The following is a 23,762-nucleotide window of genomic DNA, read 5'->3' as shown; positions in this document are numbered from 1 at the left end:
GCGATCACTTTTGCAACAATCAAATACCGCCTTTAAGCTTTTTTATTTCTATGGTGAGATTGTCAAGTTTGAATATTGGAAGAAATAAAGACAAAAATCTCAAATATCAATTTTATTTTTCTAAAAAGAGAATGTCGTAGAGCATGCGTAGGACACGTGTTACTACAACTTCCGGTCTGTCGGTGAAAGTGAGAGTTTCAAAAGTTATTTCAAGCTTCACCAATGAATGAGTGATATCGATTAAGGTACTGTGTGATGTTTTCTTCTAATAAATTTTGTATTGTTTGTATGACTTTTGCAAATAAGCATTTACGAACTTAACTTATATCATTTAAACTAATAATTGTGGAGTCTTTGCTCGCAAAATACAAGTTGTACTACATGTAGTACATTGCCATTAGCTGCAAAATTGTTCAGTACACTACTAGATCTTACTCTGCTCCGTACTTATAACACCGCAGTAATATTAATTCATGAATGTATGGACTATTTGTTAGATCTATGCTTTCATTCATTTTTTCACTATACTAATATATACACACAGTCAAGTAGTTATAACATTAAAAGATATTATAGTATTATAATACAAAAAAAAAAAAAAATCATAACCTGTTAATTGCCAAATATAACCTTGTCCCAGCTTTCTGTCTTAAAAATTACATATGATTACATAATCTATAATACATGGATACCAGTAGTTATATACATATAAATATGGATTTAAAGATTTATAAATTGTGAGGCAGAGACTTTTTGCACTTAGCTATTTTTTTTTGCTTCTCAATATCCGTTTTAGGAGAGAAAAGAGGGAATCAGCCAGTCCATAATGAGCTCTAAGTTACAACAGGCTAGGACTTGCATACCTAGAATTACCTGGATATGTGTTATATTACTTTTGCTTGTTATAAGTACGGTTAATTCAGCTGAAGATTATTATGAACTGCTTGGTGTGTCTCGAGATGCTGATGCCAGAGAAATACGTAAAGCTTTTAAAAAGAAAGCACTTAGCATGCATCCAGATAAAAATAAGGTAAGTATTGTATAGAAAGATTAAATTTTTTGTCTTCGTATATATGTTACTTAAAACAAATAGATAAGGTTAAGAAGTAACGAGTATCATTTGGGAATTTTTTATGCTTAAATTCAAAACCTCATAGACATTGAGTGATTATGTATTTTTATATGCAATCAATATTTTTTTATTTAATAGGGTTTTGATTATTTTAGATTATAGATTTTATGTTAAACAATTCCAGTATTTAGTAATAGAAATTAAGGTTTTCCTAACATAAAAACTACATTAAAAAAGTAAATGGAAGTATTCTTTTTGTTACCTAGGATGATCCAAAAGCTCATGAAAAATTCACAACAATAAACCGTGCATATGAGGTTCTGAAAGATGAAGAACTAAGGAAGAAATATGACATGTTTGGTGAAGAAGGATTAAAAGATAACAAATTTGGTGGACATTATGAAAGTTGGAACTTTTACCAACAAAATTTTGGTATGTTTGTCTGAATCCCATATATTCTAATTGAAATGTCATTGAGCTATACTTATAATACAAGTAAGTGAAGAAATTGAGAAGTTTTAGCATCTGAAATAATCAGAAGTCTACACAGGTGAACTTCCATCAAAATATTATTTATATATGCATTAATTATTTCTTTTATTTACCTATATTTTTACAATAAGAACAGAAGGTACTGAATTTAAATGCCAGAAATTCTTGCCTTGGATTTTGACCATTGTAATTCTTAGATGTCAGAAGCAGCAATTATCTAGAACTTGTATATTTGTTTGTTCTTTGCTTTGGACCCTTTAGTCTGCCTTTATATATATGAAACAGACTAACTGCTGAAAAAAATTAACAGGAACAACTTCCTCACCTTATGATAATACTGGACCCTGTAATTATTGAAAGCCAGGCTTTATTTCCTCTTGCATGACAAAGACTACTTTATATCTCTTGATTATCAAATGATAAAGTTTCCATTAGTGCTGATATAATCTCATAAATTACTTCATTATAGTTATTCCCACATTTCTCACGATTGTGATATATATATATATAATAACAGTACCTTTTCTCTTTGTTTCAACATTGCTCATTTAGTAAAATATAAAAAATAAACTATGAACATGGCTGTGTCATGATATTTTTATATTAAGGTCACTTTCTAATCTCGTGTTTAATGAAAAATTCATGAAAGCTATCTTATAAATACACTGTAGATTTCGAGCAAATTATTCCCATGTGGTCTGTCTTGTGGGAATCTGCATGGGGACATTAAGGTTTTTATCTGGAGATTTGTCCTTATTATGTCTCACATATTCCATATTTGGCAATGTAACAGAAAGATATTGATATAGCTGATAAAGTTAGGAAAAAACTCTTGATTCCAAATTCACCTACCTATAAATGTTTGACTGTATGGAGATATGCAATAACTTAGATTGTGTAACGAGCAATCAATTTAATTGGTGAACTAATAACTTACCTGATTAGAACAGAGTGAACCAGGTATACAAGTGTTTTTTTATTATTGAAGTCTTTTAAGAAGTTATTTTTTTTCAGGGATATATGATGATGACCCAGAAATTGTCACTCTAAGCAAGGCTGACTTTGGTAAGATTGTTTACATATCTGAACACCATGTGTGAATGAAAGATTCTTGTTTGCAGAATAAATAGAATGTGTTGATATTCATCAATCAGAAGAAGATTAAAAATTCAAAAACAAAACTATGATTTTGTACATTTATCTCAGGAAATGTTTTAACATGTAAGACTTAAAACAATTAGACATAGTGCATGTTTAAAAGGCGACAGTATAAGTACATATATGAATTTATAATATTTGTTATAGATCAAGCAGTGGATAGTGCTGGAGATGTGTGGTTCATCAATTATTACTCCCCACATTGTTCACACTGTCATGATCTGGCACCAACAGTGAGTTCAACATAATATTATGTCTGAATTATAAGCTTAGATACAGTGTTGTACTAGAAGTTATAAAACAAAACACTAGAAGTTATAAAGGAAATGTGTTTCTCCTGATACTTGCATTCACACTGCACATATAAAATGATGTGCAGGCAGTATAGAAAAGTTTAGAATGACACAAAATTGTAAAGGCTTGTCAAGTTGTTTTTAAAGGAATTTCATTTTCTTTTTTTTTTTAGGTGCATTCTTCTTCTTTTTTTTATGTTTGTTTGTAAATAATTGTAATGAAATGATATACCGAATACTTATGAAAGAAAACAATATGTAACTATCTGATAAAAAATGAAGATACAAGAAACATTTCTGCATTCCAGTGGAGAGACGTAGCCAAAGAGTTGGAGGGAGTCATTAGAGTCGGAGCTGTCAACTGTGGTGATGAAATTATGTTGTGTAGACAACAAGGAATAAGGTCCTATCCATCTCTGATATTGTACCCTAGTGTAAGTCTAGTCAGTCATTATAAAACTGATTTAGAAATGAAATATTCCCTATGGTTATATTTTGTGTTGAATGGAAAAATGGTATTAAAATTAAAGTACATGTGTTGCTTATTCCTGACACTTGTGTCTCTGCTTATTTTCAGAACCTTTTGATTGCAACTAATTAGTTTCTTTTAAATAATAAAGGGAAAGACAACAAGCATTAATTAAAACAAATTAGTTCATTTTTCAAATTATATTTATGGTATTGAGTTGATATATTCTATTTCTAAATCATTCCTATAGAGAGAACGGTACTATGGTGGCCGAGATGCTTCAGATTTTGTTGATTATGCCTTGAGACAAGTGAAGGCTGTAGTGACTGTTCTTAGGACTGGTAATTTCAAGGGAGAACTGACAGACTCGGAGAAAGCCGATTTTCCATGGTTGATTACCTTTTGTGGAGATGGAGGAGGTAGGGCTTAATGTATTATACATTTGATTGCCATGTGTCAATTATATATTGTATGTGAGTATATTGTATATCATTTGTGAGTCTGCGTAAGTGCGTGTAGATTTACAGTTAGTCAATAATGTCAACTGAAAGATAATTTAAAGTGATTTCAAACATTGTGACTTGAAGTTGAAATGCTGAGTGCAAATTGTGTAGGGGTCATAAACAAAAATTGAAGAAACATACAGATTTGATGGAACTAAACTGTTTGGGCTTGTTAAATATTATTTGATAAATAGGACACTAAAAAAGTAAAGCACTTTGTCATAAGCTATACTTTATACGATTGGAATTCCTTGTTTCAGATTGTTTATCAAAGAAGACTTTGACAAAATTAGCAGCAATGCTGGTAAGTAGGGTTTTTTTTTTCATGGCAAATTTGAAAAATGTCATGTAAATAAAAAATGTTGAAGTTAATTGAATATAATATTGTCCAATTAGTGGAAATGACTACATTATATATATTTTTTGAATGACAGATAAAAATACTTTCCCTATACATCTTTTTCAGTCAGGGCTTGTGAATGTGGGATCTATTGATTGCTTTTCACAAACAAAACTGTGCAATAAGCTTGGCGTGGAGTATGGTACATATTTCTACCAGCCAGGGGAGGTTGAGAAAGATAAAGGACTGGTAAGTTTATCTTGAACAGAGAGTATTTGTATGACAGTGTTTTTGAAATACACATCATGGCATTGTAGGCTTATGCGGCTATCCAGAAAAGATTTTAAATGCCTGGCGAGTGTAATTTTTGCTAAATGCTCAGTTCAGTGTTTTTGCCTACTTATATAATGCACGTGTAAAACCATGTCTTCCCCATCCTGTGAACATGTAAAATATAGTTGTTTGTGCCATCAATTCCTTGTTTTGTTCATTTCATTTACCATATATTAAAAGATAGATGGAAAGATAGGTTTAAAGATTATTGAATGTTGTCTGACTAGTTCACGTCTACATATATTTGAAAAATATATTGCAGGAGATCACCAGTTTGGAGTACAAAGAAACAGCATTTAGAATACTGGAACAATTACCAGATGTCACAATAGTGGACAAAGAAAAATTTGAGGTAACTCTCCCAGATTGTTATTTAAATCAAAAATGATAATTTCTGTGTTTTTGGTCTCTTTTAGATGTAAGACTTCTTATAATGACATCAGCATTAAGTAATTTTAAATGTTATTTTTAATTTGTGATTTGAACTAATTTAAAATTTACTATTTCAGGATATAGTTGAAAATTTAAAAAAGAACTCAGACACTGCCTGGCTCATTCATTTTGTTGAGGGAGATACACATGACCTGGAGCTGAGAAAACTGCCTGCTCTTTTAGGTGAAATGAATGTAAGTTTAAATCCTTGCTTATGATTTTATGTATGGATTAATTTCTTATCATAAATGTTTAGCAGATATGTTAAAGGTATCTGGGCACATACATGCACGCACGCATGCACACACACACATTTATATATGCTCTGTAATAAGTGATCAGTCCTGTGTATCTTAAAATACAAAGTACATGCTTTGTCACTCAGGTTGGCCGTGTTGACTGCAGAAAGCAGAGGTCCAAATGCAATGAGTTTCATATCCACAAACCTACCTTTGCAGTTTTTAAGAGTGGAGGTGGATATGAGTTCCACCATGGTGAGTTATTTTAGTTCATTTTAGTTAATTATTTTTTTCTTTTTAAAGGAGAGGAGAAAGGTAATAGGTCAGAAAGGTAATAAGTCAGAAAGAGATATAACAAATAGGGTCATGGGATGATGCTTTATATTCAAGAAGTCGAAATAAGCTTTCTGTATGAAAATAAATTAGTTTTCGTGTCTATATTGTTTTATCTTTTTTAATAGCCTGTGGGATATTTTTTTTGTGTGTTGAGATAAAGCAGGATTTTCATTAATGACTTTCTGATTATTTTTACCAGCCTTAAAAAGGTGAAACCCCATTGATTATTTAAATACATTAAATAAGTGATAATGCAAAGAGGCTTATATAAGCAATTGGTAGTTATGGATTGATGTGCAGAATTGTAACGGATGAATACCCATGTGACTTGTGCTCAAATTTCATTTTATAGAGTTTTTGGTCTCAACATTCTGACCTATGGTAATAACATTCAGACTAATGATCTCGTCATTACAGGTCGTCTCTCTGCCCATGATGTGGCAGCATTTGCCAAAGACAGTGCTTCCACCCCAGTGAGAATGCTGGGTCCAACAGACTTCCCTAGTCCTGTGATAAGTAGTAGAGAACCCTGGATTGTAGACTTCTTTGCTCCAGTAAGCACAGTCATTTTCCTCATGCAATTTTTATTCCTGTCTTTCAATTAGTGTGGAAATTAATTGACCAATTTATATAAATTTGTCTTTCAGAAAAAAATATTGTACATATGGTGTAGAGAAAAACATTGATTTTTTTTTTTGGGGGGGGGGGGTTGGAGAAGGAGGTAGAAATCTATTTATTAAAAAATAATTTATTGCACCAGTTTAGCATATCTGACTTTGATATGAAGTGTCTATTCTAAGAAAAGAATATGGGTCTGATTCAGGCATTTGGATCTGAATTCCCATAAGATGGGTCACATAAACACCAAGCATAGCAGTAAAGGCATGATTCTAATTTATTTTCGCTAGTGGTGTCCTCCATGTATGAAACTTCTGCCAGAGTTCAGGAAAGCTTCCAAGACAATGAGGAGTATAAACTTCGGTACAGTGGACTGCACTATACACAGTCAACTGTGCCATACGGTAACATTTGATTTTTCATTATTGACATTTTAAGTTCATTTCATGAAAATATACTAGAATTTAAGAAACATAAACTTGGGGATTATTTTCACCACACACAACTAGACCAGTTAATTTGAAGGCTGGAAATTGCAATAGTATGGAGACAAATATTCCTCTACTTGTGACACAAGTCACCTAATGTGAACTGATACCTGTTGTTGCTTTGTATGAAATGTGACAAAAGCACTTAGGTAAAATCAATTTCATTTTATGTTCCAGTGAATGGAATTGATTTAATTACTCAAATATTTATCTTTTTTTCAGTACAATATCAGGTCCTATCCAACCACAATTTTCTACAACCAAAGCACACCATTCCAGTTCCATGGACATCACAATGCTCATTCCATTAAAGAGTTCTTACAGGTAAATTGGAAATGTCACCTAATCTTAATAGATAAAGAGCTGTGTGTGTGCCTGTGTGCAGTTGAGTGATATTTGTATATATGTGATATGTTATTTTCGTAATATATCCATCTGTATGATAGGACATGCAAAATGATGCCTATATGCTGAGCTAATTTTGCACACATTTTATGGGTCTTCTCTCTCCTCAACACACACACACATGCACGCACGCACATGCACCACCTCCTCCTCCTCCAGTATCTCTCTATTATTTTACATGCAAACATTTTCATTTGTGCCCAGGACACCATCCAGCCACCAGTAATTCATCTTACACCTGCCAGTTTTGAAGAGCATGTCAGCAACAAGTCCCCAGATGAAATTTGGTTGGTCGATTTCTTCGCCCCGTGGTGTGGTCCCTGTCAGCAGCTGGCACCAGAGTGGAGGCGCCTAGCCAAGGTAGGCTTACTGACTGAGTGTAGCATACAGGTATATGAAGATTTTTTGTCATTTCATTACCCACGGTGTGGATAAATAGTGTGGCATGCTTCATTTGTTTTGATTAAAATTGTATTAGAATATAAACCCTTGTGTCACATTGCTTGGTGTCTGTTAGGAAAAGAAACTAGTAAAACAGAGTTGTTGCAGCCGAGCAGTTTACTGAAGCTTAATCAAACAGGCTGCTGGTGCATTATGTGACACCAATGAAACATCTGATGATCTAATTTTTTGTAATGAAGTATATAGGCTGCTCTAATAATGAGGTACAGTTTGGCCATTGTGTATGTATATCTCTAATGGTGAAACAATAAATGGCCTTATAAGACAAAAAGAGCACTCCTGATTGTTAATAATAAAATAGAATTCAAATGATTCCCCCTCTTTCACAGATGTTGAAGAAAAATGCTAAAGTAAAAGTGGCCCATGTAGACTGCCAGCAGCATAAGACGGTATGCCAACAACAGAATGTCCACTCTTACCCCACCATAAGACTTTATCCTATGGGTACTAGGAATGCTGCATCTTTCCAGTGAGTAGTTTGTTCTTTTTCTCCTTATTCTTTTTATTGAATTGTGGTAGTGACTAGTTGCAATACTGCTGAAGTATGAAAAAGACTGCAGTGGCAGTAGTAAGCATATGTGAATATCATAGGACTTTTCATGACTTCTGATTTTTTCTTTTTTTTTTTTTTTTTTTACAATTTAAAAAAAAATATTTATGTAGATTTGTGTCAACTTTTTCTGGTTCAATCTTAGTATCTATGAAAAAAAGTCATTGAATTCTTTCCCTTGTAAAACTTGTAAGTGACTCTGCATTGATGAAAAACCAATCCTGTTCATTTCAGTATATACAATGGCTGGTTCAGAGATGCAGAGAGTCTAAGAGCATGGGCATTCGAGTTCCTCCCCAGTAAAGTGGCCATCCTCCGCTGGGATGTATTTCAGGAAATTCTGGGTGGGTCTCAGCCCTGGATTGTGGATTTCTATGCTCCATGGTGCGGCCACTGCCAGGTGTTTGCACCCGAGTTTGAGAGGGTTGCAGAGGTGAGAGCAAAGTCGAAAATTAAAATTTGAATATGTTGTTATTTGGCGGTAGTCCTGATGGTAATGAGTATCACCAACTGGCCTTTATGAAAAAAAAAATCGACAGTATTGGGGTTTAACTTCTTTTAGATATTTGTATTTATATGATATGAAAAAACATTAAGTTGTAGACTTTGGCACAACACCTGGTTTGTGTTGAGCAGTGTTGAGTGATAGAAAGTTGATTAAAAATGACCTGGACTGTGTTGCTAATGTGAAGGCTGTTTTTTTTTTTTACCCCTCAACAAGTTATTTTACCAAAAACATGTCATTTAAGTTGTATGAAATGGATGACTGGTCTATGAAAATGTTGCTGATATGCTCTTGCATTTGGAGAGTGCACAATCTACCGCTAAGGACAATGTATCATGAAGAGCTGTAGAAGTTTGGCTGTGTCAGAGCAAAAAAGTTGTAATTTTGACTGGATATATATTTGTTTCTGATTCAAAATTTCAGGCTCTGGAAGGTCGTGTGAGGGCAGGGAAAGTCAACTGTGATGAACAGCAGTGGTTGTGCCAGCAGGCTGGTATAGGAGCATATCCCACTGTCAGGTTTTATGCTGGGGCACATACTCCAGGATTCATGCAAGTAAGTGGGCTTAAAAGTTTTGTTATGATGTACTCGTGGATGATTTGGTGCTTTAACTATCACAGTTATTTGATGTCTTTGCCATAATATGTATAGGATGGGCCAGAGGTCTAAAATTCCTAAAAAAACACTTCTTTCCATTTTTGCTTACTGTCAGAGGCCATACCTTTTCTCTTTGGTCATAATTCATTTCTCTGTAATTTAGGCAAAATCTTCTTCTTAACAAATTGTAACCAACCAAAAATTTCATCTCTTATATAAGTGTCCAAGTTACACAACTATTAGGAAGTTTAAAATTGATTCTTGTTTCAGGACATGTTTGGTGAGGAACTCTTTCAAGATGCCAACCATATCATCAGTCATTTGAAGCAAAGAGTACCAAAGATTGTAAGGATTTTTTTCTTTATTCTGCCTTCGAGTTATATCTTAGTGCCTGTTTAGACATATTTTATCCAATGAAGTTTTAGGTCTTGGGCAGTTAAATTAATCAACCAAAGATTTTGGTTGTCACATGCAGACAGATTTTTAAGTTGGAGAGCCACTGTGAGGACAACTTGAATTACTGGTTGATAATTTCTTATATGGGTTTATTCTGGACCCAAATTGATCCAAATTGAACTGTGTCTGAATGCACCTTTAATACAGAATTGTGTGACATCATTATCAGGACAGTTACATGTCTGTACTAAAAATCACATTGTTATGTTTTATTATTACACAAACATTCGTAACTTTCCTTCAAAATTCTGTTGTAGATATGAAGATTTGAACAAGTTGTATTATAATTGATTACGATTGCTGTAGCATCTTAATCCCTTAGTTTTGTCTATGTACTTTGAAGAACTTATATTATATTTCAGACTCACAACCAAGAAAATGCTCAAGGTCATGATGAACTGTGACGGCATCTTTTACAGGAGGAGAAAGTGGGAACTCATTACATTCTGCATTTTAAATGTTCATAGAGAGTTGCAATTTTATGAAAAAGAAGTTATCAGTTTTACTATTTATAAGTTTTTTTTTGTGTGAATGGTGTAGGTCTTTTCCTGAATGTTGGTTTTAGGAAATAATGTGATGAAATGACATGCAATTTTGTGCAAAATGGCACTGCTCTTTGTTTACTAATTAACTCAGTTAATTCAAATATTTATTAGCTATTGAAAGAGTTTATTTTGACTATGCATGAATGAAAACATCCTTGATAAAAATCTGTTCATGTAAAATTTTAATATTAGGTTTATAGTTTATGGACAAATAAGTGTACTAGTTCAGAGCAGGCATTTTTAAACATTTTGGTAAAATTAAAATTTTTGAATTAAAATTCAACATGAGCTTGGATGGGTAAAATGGAATGGGGTAATTTGTGTTCATGTTTTACCAAGTGCATTGAACAAATAGTAGATTGAACCAATTTTTCAAAATATCTTTGCCATTTTAAATGGGATATATGAAAACTTAGTCATGGTGCTTATTTGAACACTTACATCGAACTGCTTGAAAGTCTTCCTGTTATTTGTGAGGAAAAATATAAATCTAGTCATGGACTTGGAGAGCAGTTAAGCAAGGGTCCATTGTTGCAATTAGTACCACTGGTCTTCAACAGGGCAATGATTTTCACCGACCAGATGGGCTGGTCAGATGACGGGTCAGATGACTAGACATCTGCTGTAAGACTAAATTTCTTCTCCATCCTAGATAGAAAAGAGCAGTGACATAGATGTGGTGTTAAGTAGGGCATCACTGAACTGTAGAACAGGATGTAATCTATTCGACATCTGGGACTAGGACCTCGAGCAGATACCTAGTCCTCTGATCAGTCACGAGGAACCTATCAGGTCACTGACACTTATTTCTGTGTTTAAGATTGGTGCTACCAATCACAGTGTTGGATTTGTATTTGTTTTTGAAGTCCAGTATTAGATTTATCTTTTCTTATGCAGCATGACTCTAATCTATTGGATGAATTACAACATTCTGCTCAAGTCTCTTCTGTTAATGAATTTTATATAAGTGAAAACATAGACACATGAACTCTATACATATTGGAAGGGTGCCATATAGAAGAGATTTGAATAAGCAATAATCATCATCTTAACACCTGAGAGTTAAAGGTCCTGCTGCTTTTTTTTTTTTCAAATTAGTGTTTTATAAATGGTTCTTGTGGATGTAGTTTGCAACATAATATTTTTGATATTCAAGTGATAAGTTTAGATATTAAGAATTTTATTTACTGGTGCTAGAAATAAAGATGCCAAGAACTTAAAAAATTGCCTTGTTTTATATTTGCAGATCACTTATTTACAGAAAAAAAATTGAAATTCATGAAATTGTCCAAAAAAGAAGTAAAGCTCTCTGCCAAAACAGTTGGAACTTTATTGGTAAATTGATCTTCAATCAAGGTTTATTTCAACAATAGCAATGATAGGATTTCAGTCTTCACAACTCCACCAAATGCTGAACTAATTGCCATTACTCTGTTTGCATTTGGCCGCTGTCGACTAGCACACTAGTATAAACGTATCTTGATGCCAGGAAAAAAGTCAACAATTTTTGCATGGAAGTACTAGCAAAATAAGCTTTCTGTTTCCACAGTTTTTTTATTAACATTATTTATCTTAAAGGAAGTTAAGGGAAACCTCATAATTAAGGTTTCCATTCCTCTTCATCTGTCAGTGCTACATCAATATTACACTCGTCATGGTATGTGTGGAAAGTCTTCTGACTTGCTTTTGTCACTGATCCAGATCCAAAGTTTCTAAATCTTCTTCTAGTAGATCCAAGTCTTCCTCTTCGAATAAGTTTTCATCTATTGGCACATCCCCTGCTAAAACGTCTCCATTGACTGTTGCAGATAGTGCTGCAGCTATTGCATGATCAGTCTTTTCCATACTATTAGTTTCGGGTAAAGCAGCAGCTTGAGCTAATTTTGTGGCCTCATCATCTGAAAGGCAGTGAAACACAATTTTCAACAAGTATACCAATAATCAAAGGCAAAAGTCAATCAAATACTATGCCATTTGAACATGCCTTTATTTTTCAAATATCAAAATTCAGTCAAGACTTTCCTCTAAAAACCCAGGAGGCATATATTTGTTTTACACAAAATAAAACTTTTAACTTCCACTTGCATAACACTGGCAGAATTATAACAGAAACAAACTTCATTATAAGAAAAAAACATTTCTGTCAAAAAGATCTCTACTAACTCTGTCAACACAATACTAATACACACTGACACCAAATTTTAGTATCACAAACCTTCAAAATGTAACTTTTCAAACAGTAACTCGTAAATCATTCAAGCAAGGTTGCACAATAATGGTGTTGTAATCCTACGAGAATCGTTCAACAAACAGTCAATCACTAACACTCCAGCATACCTTGTGATGTGACAGGTGCCCCTGTCCTATCTCTGGACGTGGCTTCTGTTCCTTTACTACTGGTGTCATACCCCACCCTGGATATCTCCTCCATGTCAATCTCCTTCACAGGACCATCATAGGCCTCCTCCTCTTCTCCACCCTCCTGGAAAATATGGGGCTTGTGAATTACAAACACCACACATTATCAAGAAAAGATTCATGGTAATAGTACAACAAATATAACTGACAGCTCTATACTTTTTTTTCAAAATACAGGATTCGCAGCTGGGGTTAAAAGCTTTTTGACACTTTTTATACATTTCATATATACAATACATCGTGCTATTGTTAGACCCAAAGATAGCTATGCTTGAAAAAAATTAAATCAGAAGTTGGAAGTATAATACACAAAGTATATAATACAATACAATACAAATAAATGTAATATCAATGTTAAAATCATTAAATATTTGCAAGTCCTGGTGTACAGAGTATATTGTCCATTTACCCACCTCCTCATCATTCCTCTCATACACATCATCTGTAGCTTCATCATCATCCACAATCATGTCAGGGTTGAACTCAAACAGTTCCCTGCCACTGACCTGGAGATCCACAGAAATAGAAGAATAATATTTAAGGACTAGCATTACATTTCTTGTTTAATCTGGGCTTAGTTAAAATACATTTAAGGACTAGGGCTGAGAAAAATGCCAAATAAAATATATTTAATATTAAAAGAAATTTTAAATGCCAGCATTAGCCATTATTATATTTATTATTTTGGTACAAGTCTATATCAGAACTTGAAATTCATGAGTACCATGGCTTCCATGATACTGAACGAATTTCTGCATAGCATACAGTATAGTTGAACTGTAAGAAAACCAGTGGTAGGAATGCAATATATTTTACCCCATTCTAAGTTCTTTTAAAGTAGCTTTAATAATATTTCCTAACATAATTATGTATATATCTTTTACTACTGTGAATCTAACACCCCATTTCCATAGATTAGATCGACCTACTTAAGATCGACCTAACTCCCTGGGGGTTCACGCTAAATAGCTGTCAGCCGAGCGGACACGAAAGTTAATTACCCCGTTACAGCTTGTAGTAGGCGGTACGGACATTTACGTCGGATTATCTGAAAGTAATCTAGTGAGACTCCCCGCGGGGATAGATCGATCTAAAATCTATGGGAATAGAGCCATAAACTTACCCCAAATGCCTTGCCTGCCTTAAACTCTGCCTTTCTCTTCTCTTTGGCAGACATAAACTTTTCTACTTTTTCCTTTTTCTGAAGAAAGCAGATTAAATACAATTCAGTCATGTTCAAACATAATTTTTTTGACCAAAGGCTGGCACAAATAAGTCCATTAACAGGCAATTAAAAGTTCCAAAACCATGAAGTAACTATCAAATCTGCCTTGCAGTGAAAATGCCATCTGGTCATTGGTCCACACAATTTTTATCACATCAAATATCATGCCTTGAAGAAGAACTCACCTTCCTTTCCTTCCAAGCTAAGAATGTCTCTAATGTGACCTTTGTGACGTTATCCCCCAGGGCTGCTCTCTCCTTCTCTACAAGTTCCTCTATTGTGATTTGATCTTCCTTTTCTTCTTTCTTCCTATCCTTCTTCAACACAAAACCTAGCCAAGGAAAACCATTCTCTGGTTGGTATGTATCATTCTTAGTAATAATCACAGTATTCAAGAAAGGATGCACGAAAAAGATAACCCGTGTCTGTGTCTAAAGGTTTCAAATTAATTATTGTGTAGTGTGAACAATCCATTTTTCAAATTCAATTTCAGTTACCCCCCACCCTTTTTTGGGAGGCAGAAGCACCACAAAATTATTTTTCAAGCAGCAGTATTTTTGGCTGTTAAAAAAAACTAAGTGCCTCAAAGCTTTATGTATTTAACCCAAGGCTCCTCGAGTTCCACCTGTAAAATTATTGTTACGTTATAATGTGTTACGTTATAATGTGTTACGTTATAATGTGATTGTGGTATCTCGTGACTTTTTGACCAATCGGAACATTGCAAATTGCACGCTCCAGAAGAGAAAAAAAGGTCAAATGAACGCAACAGAAGCGTTTTCTCCGCAGCATGGCGATACATGTACTGATGACCGGGGCTGATGAATGGTGCGAGATTTGTCATTGATCTACGATTCAAACATGAGAAATATTCTGGGAAAAGGATCCGTGTACAGCTTGTATGGATTCCCAATGGAGAAAGGTATTTTGTATGTGACTGAATGATGTTTGCCTCCGAATCCGTCAATGCATAACTGTAGCGGTGACAGTGTGACTTGGATTTTCATGAGAAACTGTGCCGCGGAAGAATGTTATTGAGGTGAACAATAATTTGTTTGGCGATGTGGATGTATTTAACTTTAAAGCAAGGAGGAGGATGTGGCGATAGGCCTGACTGCCCGAGGTGGCATTTATTGACATACATGTGTGCACCATCCATCAACTTCAAGACATTATAATCATTCATGTACAAATGACTTTTAAGATTAGCTGTAATATTGTTTATTCTTGTTTAGCTTGTTATATTATGTTCTAGTTCTGAAAATTGTTATGTGTTAATCATAGTTTAGTAATATAGTAAAATTGTTCAAGAACATTGCTTTATGTTATGAGAATCTGTCTGTAACATTATAATTTGGAAAATTTGTGATTTTAGATGAATTTACACAGAATTGGCTCAAAAGAAAACTGATCAAATGCTGTACCTGGTGGTAGTGCATGCTTGTAGTGGCAGGTAACTCCATTGGGGCATTCCCAAAACCAGCCATACTTGCTGTTCTCAACGGCTTCAAGGAAATATTTGCAAATCTGAAAATACAAAGGCAATTGGGAAAGCTGTAACTTAAAAAAGTTTTGGTACAGCATGTTTGTCTTCTGGTCTTCAATTTTTTTTTTTTTTGAATGAAATTGATGTTTATTACAGTCTTGGTTTCTTACAACAACAAAAACAATAGGAGGCATGCCTTTTCATTCCTTTCCTTTTTCGCATTGTTATTGTTATAAATATCACATAAAAAAGTGTGCACTGTCACTTAAACACTTACAATCGATGTTGGAGGTAAGCCTTTGTTTTTCTCTCCATGTTTCTTTTCAATGACTTCCTCTAATTTTGCCTCATCCCAAGTTTCCATGTCAGCCTCTGAGGGAAAACAGAAACTTTATTACAAGACTTTTATAACATTAAACAAAATTTATCATTTATAGCTCATTTAGAGTGATATCAAAACATTTCAGGTACTAAATTGGGAATTGGTAAATCTCAACCCTTAGGTGAAATGTTAGCCAAGCTGAGGAATCAAACATCTTTGTTGTGACTACAGACTTTGACTTAGAAATCCAGTAATAGAATCAAATAATGCAAAACATATATATAGGTATAAATCCTTACTTTCATCCTGACCATCGTACATGCTCCTCTTCTCTCCTTTTCTCTCTTTGCTGAGATCATGGGAGAACTTGCACTTGTCTCCTTTCCCACACTGCCCCTGCTTGTAAAAAGCACAGACCACCGATTTTGGATCAGCACCTGGGGAGACAAACGGCAAAATCGGTAGAGTATCACTACTAGATATTTCGGAAGTGTTTGGATTTTTGTAAATTTGATATATAAGACCAGCATCAGTGTATTATGATACAAACATGTGGTATACAACAAAACCACCTAATGGGAGAGTGCCAGAATCCCAGAGACTGGAAAACAAGAGGGATTACAGTGGATACATGGATTAGGAAGACACAAAATAACATCAATAGAGAAATCTTTCTGTTGACCAAGTGCCACAGACACTAGGGAGGTGGGGTGGGTGGAGTGGGGGGGGGGGGGGGGGGGGGGCAGAGAGTAGCAACAACAGTTCACACCTTGTGACATCAGTCAGACAATGTCAGACTGACGCTGAAACGTATGTTAGTAAAATAAGAATATTAGTTTGTGATGAAACACCTACCTTTAGACACTTTCTGTTGAATTACAGCTGGTCTGAACAGCTGGTTTAATTCATCCAGCTCCTTTTTCTTGTCTTCCTTTTTCTTGAGCTTGTCATTCTGCAAAGCCTCCAACTATTTAAAAAATTATAAAAAATGTATTTGGTAGTCATGGATGCATCTAATGAACAAAACAATTGACAATGAATGGACTTGTAATATTACTAGTGTATATATTGACCATTTCCATCAAACAAAATACATCTGAGAAGTGTTTTAAGGGTCTTGCTTGAAAACCATTATTTCTAGACTTCTAGTAAAATTTCAACTAGATGCTTTTGTTGATTATGTTCAACTTTGCAAATAAGCAGATGCAGTTCAGAATGCACTTCTGACAAGTAAAATGTGACAGTGCCTGCATTACTGTGTAAATATCTACATTTGTTGAGAAAGAGCCTCCAATGAGGCAAAAAAATCAAGTTTGAGATGCACACACACACACACACACACACACACACACATACTTGTCTATGTGTACCAACCGAGGACATCAGCACAACACCATACAACCGAGGACATCTTATTCCTTGGTTAAATCAAAATAAAAACATTCAATTTAGGGTAAAATCTATTCGAGTATGAATGTTATAAATTAATTTTTTATAAAAACTAATTTTTTGCTGACAAGAATTTTACATTCTAACCGAGGACACACACGGACACACACACGGACAGACACTACACATTACAACCGAGGACATGCATGCATCTACATGTAATAATGATTGTACTTTTAATGCAAAGCAAATTTTATATAGCGTTACTTTGCAGCAATTCACATTTTTATGAAATTCTTTCATATTTAAGGTAAATTCCAAAATAACACCAGAGGTGATGATTAAATGAACAGTTATACAATATTTAATGCTGGGCTTTGCCACTTTTTTAGAATTGAAGATTATGAGATAAAACATCAATTAATTTAGGAAAAGAAAGGATACTGATGAAATAAAATAAAAGACCAAAGAAACTCGTTTTCAAACATTTTATTTTCATAATGCTTATTTTCTATTTAGCACTCTTTTATTATCATGAATTTTATATTTTGATAACACAAAGTGTCGTCCATTGGATACAGACTTGCACAGTACACAATTTTACAATTGAGGACATCATGCCAGCAGCACCCAAAATTGTGCTTTCTTCCAATTTGATGCAATATTATATAATGCTTAACAGCATAATGATCATCAATTTTTTATAATAAAATATTAGTATCATGAATATTCAGAAAATGTGACTAGCAAAGGTTTTCAGGTTCATGGAACTCCAAAGTCATACTTTGAAAATGCTAAATGTATACAAGACAGCACTGTACTGAAATGGGTTTCTTTCCATTTTTAACTTTTTTACATAAAATAATACAGTTTACTGCCATTTCACATGATCAACTAAGAAAATTGTTGAGATGGCAAAAATATCAATATAACAAGTTTAAATGTCCAATTTCCTCCATTCCGAACATTGTGAATGATTGAATCTGACAAACTACAATTATACGAGTTCATTTCCATTTTGGCACTTTTTTAACACAATACAAGATAACAGGTTTACCACCATTTTTATATAATCAACTAGCAATATTGTCAAGACGCAGAAATTGTCAAACAACCCATTTTACATATCTAGTAAATTCAATAATGAGACTGTTTACATGCCTGACAATCAAATCTGAGGAAAACCACTTATATACAAATAAAAGCTGAAGTCCCTCAAAACTCAACCAATCAATCTTATTTTTAAATTTGATTTGTATATAGATAACATTGATCACTCTTGTGAGTTTAATGACAACAGACCTATCGGTTCTCCCTGAAATGTGCTTACAGTGTAACTAATATGCTTTTACTAATAATCATCAGTTCTGTGAGTTTCATGAAAACAGGCTTTAAGTTATTGGTTCTCCCTGAAATGTGCTTACAGTGTTACATATATGCTGAAAACAAAAAAAACAAAAAAAAAAAAAAAAAAAAAAAAAAAAACAGCATAAAATTTGAAAGAAAAGGGCCTGGTCATGCTGATTTTCAATCTTGACCATTCTTTTACTAATAATCATCAGTTCTGTGAGTTTCATGAAAACAGGCTTATTGGTTCTCCTTGAAATGTGCTTACAGTGTTACATATATGCTGAAAAAAAACCAGCATAACATTTGAAAGAAAAGGGCCTGGTCATGCTGATTTTCAATCTTGATCATTCTTTTTAATTTACTAATAATCATCAGTTCTCTGAGTTTCATGAAAACAGGCTTATTGGTTCTCCCTGAAATGTGCTTACAGTGTTACTTATATGCTGAAAAAAAAACAGCATAACATTTGAAAGAAAAGGGCCTGGTCATGCTGATTTTCAATCTTGACCATTCTTTTACTTATAATCATCAGTTCTGTGAGTTTTATGAAAAGAGGCCTATTGGTTCTCCTTGAAATGTGTTTACAGTGTTGCATGTACAATGAAAAAAGGAGAAAAAAAGCAAAACTTTTGAAAATAATCACCCAATTGCCTCCATTTTGAGACACTGTATTACACAGTACATGATAACATGTTTACCGTCATATTTATATAATCAACTAGCAATGTTGTAAAGATGCAGAAAATTTCAGACAAACACTAACATATTTACATATCTAGTTAGTTCAATAACCAAACTGTCAACATGCCTGACAATCAAATCTGAGGAAAACCACTTATATATATCAAAACAAGGCACAACTTCCACAAAACTCAACCAATCAATCCTATTTTCAAACTTGATTTGTATATTGGTAACATTGATCACTCCTGTGAGTTTAATGACAACAGGCCTATCGGTTCTCCCTGAAATGTGCTTACAGTGTTACTTATATGCTGAAAATGGCAGAAAAAAAACAGCATAACTTTTGACAAAAAATGGCCCGGATATGCCGATTTTTGATCTTGACAACCCTTTTACTAATAATCATCAGTTCTGTGAGTTTCATGACAATAGACCTATTGCTTCTCCTTGAACTGTGTTTACAGTGTTGCATGTATGCTGAAAAAAGCAAAAACAACAGCAAATTTTCTGAAAAAAAAAGCAGCCCATTATGAAGATTTTCAAACTTGACCTGCGTTTAACTAATATTCATCAGTTCTGTGAGTTTCATGAAAATAGACCTATCGGTTCTCTTTAAAATGTTGCATCGCATATAATATTATGCTGAGAAAAGGGAAAAACAGCAACTTTGTAAAATTGGCCGGATCACACTGATTACGTTGATTGCAATTTATATAGCATTCCTTCTGGGAGAGATCGATCCATAGTTAGTACGATAGGATCTGGGAACGGTCCCTTAATCGTTTTTGCCGTGTGCATATCCGAACTGTAGGCCTATATATCAGGACGCGTAATTGTCGGGGCGTCTTTTTTTTTCTTTTTTTATTTCACAAAGCGGTTCTTGCAAATGCGGTGTTTATGAATATGTGTGCTCTGTGTTAGCGACATGGACCGACAGGGGCCCATTCAAAATATAATTTCACTTCAGTTGTTAGATTTAGTATTTATTCTAGCAGCCAGGTGTATAACAAACAGGTCAGATCTACAGGTGAAAAGAAGTGACTGTAGTTCGCAGAGCCATTATGTAATAATAAATGTTTCATAATGTCATAGCCTTCTTCAAACTGTCAGGGGTAGATTAATTCATAGTTAGCTAAGGGGCCCTTTACACTGGACGGCGTCCTTTCTGCGTCCTGTAGTACGGATCCATTTGAGAGTACAAAATTATAATACTTAACTTTCTGACAACTGGCCAATCACCAAATATTCATTTTTTTCAACCAAAGCAATGCTTGTACCTCCTTTCTACGACCACAGTGATGCCAGTTTCTTGGTCGCACAAAGGACGCCGCCCCAGTGTAAAGGGGGTTTACGGACGATCTATTTACCCTTTTCATTTACTAGTAATTCTTGCACCCTCAAAAGATTGTCGGTCCTAAGATCTACCGAGTGAGCCACAAATTCAGACAGTTCTTCTTTATTTAAACCACTCCAAGTCAGTTGTACTAATAAAGAAGCGTGCCGTAATATGTACAGTGCGATGATAGTTATGTAGTTACGTAACGGCCTAGGAGAGCTTAATTTGATAAAAAAGACCTTTAGTTTAAAAATATGAACTTACTGAATATATAGACATCTGAGATATAACATTAGTTTCAGTTTAGTCTGCCCTTTACAGCACAACCGAGGACGCGGAATTTGGTCCGCCCTTTACAGCACAACCGAGGACGCGTGTGTATAGCCCGATTTCAGACAAAAAGTTGGACAGTATTTCTGATACACTCGTGGCGGGAATTTGGCCCGCGCTATACAGCATAACCGAGGACTGGCTCAGAATAGCGTCAAATTTCACCACCTTACTTGAAATGGGCCCCTTTATGCATTCCACTGCTTATGTCAACCGAGGACGTCCTCGGTTGGAGGTGTGTCCTCGGTTAGTGGGTTTCGGGCGGGTGTGTGTCCTCGGTTAGAATGCGTGCACAAGAGCACACACACACACACACACACACACACACACACAGCATGATAACTCAATTTCAAACCTCTTATCTCAGTTCTTATTTGTTAAAGCATACTAGCCTTGGAAAAAAGAATACATATCTTACCTTCCTGGAACTCTGGTTTCCATACTGCACCTGTTGTGTTACATGTTTGATAAACTTCTGTTGCTTACTGCCCTTCTTGTTCTTCAGACCAAAGGTTTTATCCTGTAAGAAATATTCAAAGTTAAACGAATAGTCAGGCATGTAGTATGCATAAAATATTTCATCTAAATGAACGTCAACTTAAACAACAGAACAGAACTGTTATAGTTTCATTGCCATCAATTATTAAAATTAGAAATTGTAATGCATTTCTGAAAATCAGAGAAACTGAGATACCATGACAGTTAATTATTTATCAGAACCAACAGCATCTGTTGCAAAACAGCACTTGCATAGGGGTCATTCCACATCAAAGTGACTTAGGTCATGGATTTTTTTTTTTAATATTTGCACTTTTTCATGATGTGATATGTTGATATAATATGAAACAGCAAGTAAAATGGGGCAAGTCAGAATTATGACAATATTACAAAAAATGTGAACCTCAGTGATGGGACTCACTCAGGGTCATTTTCTTGTGAAATGAACCACAGGTCAATTCTCAGTCTCTAAACTCTTGTGTGAATGTCATATAGCGTTAACAATTTTCAGTGCCATTTACATAATGCATGATATGCTCCCACTTTATTTGATGGTTTCTGTGACAGCATAAAATGACAGTTCATTGAAGGTGCTGATGAAATCGGCGCTTTTTTGAATTATGAACTTTATTTTATCACCTTTGATATTTTATGATTACAATTTACAATTCTGCAAAATATAGCATTTCTATTGAAATATCATCAAAGACTAAAAAATAAAATATATTATAACATTTCTTATTATATGAAGAAACTCTCCAAAAGATTTATTTCAGGGTTAACTCTGGTACTCAAAACAGAAGGGGCACATGAAAAGAATGCTTCTCCCTGCATCGTTCTTAGGTGCAGTGAGGTAGATGGACAAAATGCCGACAAACACTACACTCTGCCCAACTAATGAGTACAAGTTTTCTTGTACCTTCTATTGTGACAGTGGACAGTGCTGGATGTTAATCTTGTAGCAGTTAAAATCAGATGGGGCTTTTCACTTAGGTCATTCTTTCCGATGACATTCCATTATTCACTGATTATACATACTTGTTGATGTAAAAGAAAAGAAATTGTTTGGTTACATGTAAACAACGACAGCATAAGTATATATTTTCTGATTCATGGGAAAATTTTAATAGTTAAATTAGTGCAAGGTTTGTCTGTACTAATAAACAATTTAAACCTTGGTTCTAGGAGCTGGATTATTTGCTTCCTTTCCCTGCAGTTAATTTTTTCACAATGGTGGTTCTTGCGGAATCTTTTGGTTTCTTTCTTTTTTGAACACTTTGTCTGCAAAATAAATTCAATTGAATCAAAGTGGCTGCATGTGGTTCTTATAGACTTTAATCAGAAATAAATAAATATATATGTCAATGCTATTTAATAAACTTTGTTACAATACTCCAAAGAATGAGGTGGAACAAAAAGGCAGCCTTGGCTACACTTAAAGTTTTGATGTATAGAAAAAGATCATAAATAGTGTAATAAATAAAATTTGATTAAATTTTTATGCTAGAAGGTTTGCCTAAACAAAAGAGCAAATTTTACCTTGAACCAATGCTTGTTGCTGAAGGAGCTTGGGAAATGGGTAAACTGTAGTTTCAGATGATGTATCACATGATTTTTGGTCTGCTTCACATCAAGACAGTGAAAATCTCGGATAGTTAATTTATTATTGGACATAAACACGACCTCATTATGGGCCATGTAGATGTTAAAAATACATAATAATCACTGCCAAACACAGACTATCAAAGTGTTTTTTTTTTACGCTGAAAAATTGAATGGCAAGTAAACTTTCACCTGGTTTCTTCTGGGTTGTGGCAGAGGATAGGGACTAATGTTTTCTTTCTTTACTGTTAATGAGATTTTACTTTACTTAGGTTATAAGTGACTTGATTCAAGAGAAAGAAAAGAGAACGACAAACAAAATATGCCAAAGACAGAGACCCTAGCATAGATTTACAGTTACTAAAAAAAACTGTCAGAGTGCAGCCACCCTTAACTGGAATTAAATGTAAGAACTGGAAATATATTTCCTAAAAGCCTGCATATGTTTTGCAACAGATTCATTCTAACTTGGCCATCGGCCCGTGGCAAGTTGAATGTTGATGGACTGGGTCACGGCGCCAACTTTCCGCCTTAAAGAACCCTAACCGATGAGAAAATAATGATTACCTCAACGATCTTGTCCTTCTTCTTTTGTTCAGCCTTTTTTCCAGGGCCATCTGCTTTTTTCGCCTTCGGTGGCATGGCTGGTTGAAGGGGGACAGTAGCAAAAAGTCGGAAAATGTGGTGCAATTTCTACAATATGGCTGTCAGATAAAGTTGATATTTTAAAATACTTAAGTTTCGAAGTAAAAAATAAAGAAAATATTTACCTTTTTGTCATAACTTGAACACTGTTCTTAAATTGTAATCTAAGTAATTTTTAAAAATC

General features: G+C 34.3%; 2 protein-coding genes across 2 annotated transcripts; one reads left to right on the top strand and one right to left on the bottom strand.

Moving 5' to 3' along the window:
- The first annotated feature begins 132 nt into the window (after positions 1 to 132).
- On the top strand, positions 133 to 11,963 carry LOC106163023 (endoplasmic reticulum disulfide reductase DNAJC10). Its single transcript, XM_013540488.2, has 21 exons — positions 133 to 245; positions 797 to 1,030; positions 1,339 to 1,504; positions 2,579 to 2,629; positions 2,870 to 2,955; positions 3,324 to 3,449; positions 3,735 to 3,903; positions 4,248 to 4,291; positions 4,454 to 4,576; positions 4,923 to 5,012; positions 5,170 to 5,286; positions 5,478 to 5,586; positions 6,085 to 6,221; positions 6,576 to 6,689; positions 6,996 to 7,097; positions 7,383 to 7,538; positions 7,970 to 8,109; positions 8,425 to 8,623; positions 9,119 to 9,250; positions 9,563 to 9,637; positions 10,111 to 11,963. Exons 2-21 carry the CDS (start codon positions 827 to 829, stop codon positions 10,150 to 10,152), a joined length of 2,382 nt encoding a protein of 793 aa, XP_013395942.2. The 5' UTR covers positions 133 to 245; positions 797 to 826; the 3' UTR covers positions 10,153 to 11,963.
- Positions 11,604 to 23,683, bottom strand: LOC106163024 (zinc finger CCCH domain-containing protein 15). Its single transcript, XM_013540489.2, has 11 exons — positions 23,501 to 23,683; positions 21,252 to 21,353; positions 16,600 to 16,711; positions 16,044 to 16,181; positions 15,700 to 15,794; positions 15,361 to 15,463; positions 14,122 to 14,267; positions 13,835 to 13,912; positions 13,125 to 13,217; positions 12,631 to 12,775; positions 11,604 to 12,191 (listed from the first exon to the last, which is right to left on the bottom strand). The coding sequence occupies exons 1-11, from the start codon at positions 23,573 to 23,575 to the stop codon at positions 11,983 to 11,985; spliced, it is 1,296 nt and encodes a 431-aa protein (XP_013395943.2). The 5' UTR covers positions 23,576 to 23,683; the 3' UTR covers positions 11,604 to 11,982.
- Between the last annotated feature and the right edge of the window lie 79 nt (positions 23,684 to 23,762).

The sequence above is a fragment of the Lingula anatina genome, chromosome 2 (genome assembly GCF_051362555.1).
Source record: "Lingula anatina isolate TDL-2025a chromosome 2, LinAna3.0, whole genome shotgun sequence".
NCBI lineage: Eukaryota > Metazoa > Brachiopoda > Lingulata > Lingulida > Lingulidae > Lingula > Lingula anatina.
The sequence above is the reverse complement of the archived record's forward strand: the minus strand, read 5'-3'. Positions and strand labels throughout refer to the sequence as shown.

What these genes read in the sequence shown, in the direction of transcription:
- LOC106163023 (XM_013540488.2), top strand. Translation starts at nt 827, where the DNA reads ATGAGCTCTAAGTTACAACAGGCTAGGACTTGCATACCTAGAATTACC. An exon ending in CTTTTACCAACAAAATTTTG is followed by an intron (nt 1,505 to 2,578) that starts GTATGTTTGTCT and finishes ATTTTTTTTCAG; the next exon opens with GGATATATGATGATGACCCA. An exon ending in GTCATGATCTGGCACCAACA is followed by an intron (nt 2,956 to 3,323) that starts GTGAGTTCAACA and finishes TCTGCATTCCAG; the next exon opens with TGGAGAGACGTAGCCAAAGA.
- LOC106163024 (XM_013540489.2), bottom strand. Translation starts at nt 23,575, where the DNA reads ATGCCACCGAAGGCGAAAAAAGCAGATGGCCCTGGAAAAAAGGCTGAA. An exon ending in AGAAGGACAAGATCGTTGAG is followed by an intron (nt 21,354 to 23,500) that starts GTAATCATTATT and finishes TATTTCTTACAG; the next exon opens with GATAAAACCTTTGGTCTGAA. An exon ending in TAGCTTGGAAGGAAAGGAAG is followed by an intron (nt 13,913 to 14,121) that starts GTGAGTTCTTCT and finishes TGCTTTCTTCAG; the next exon opens with AAAAAGGAAAAAGTAGAAAA.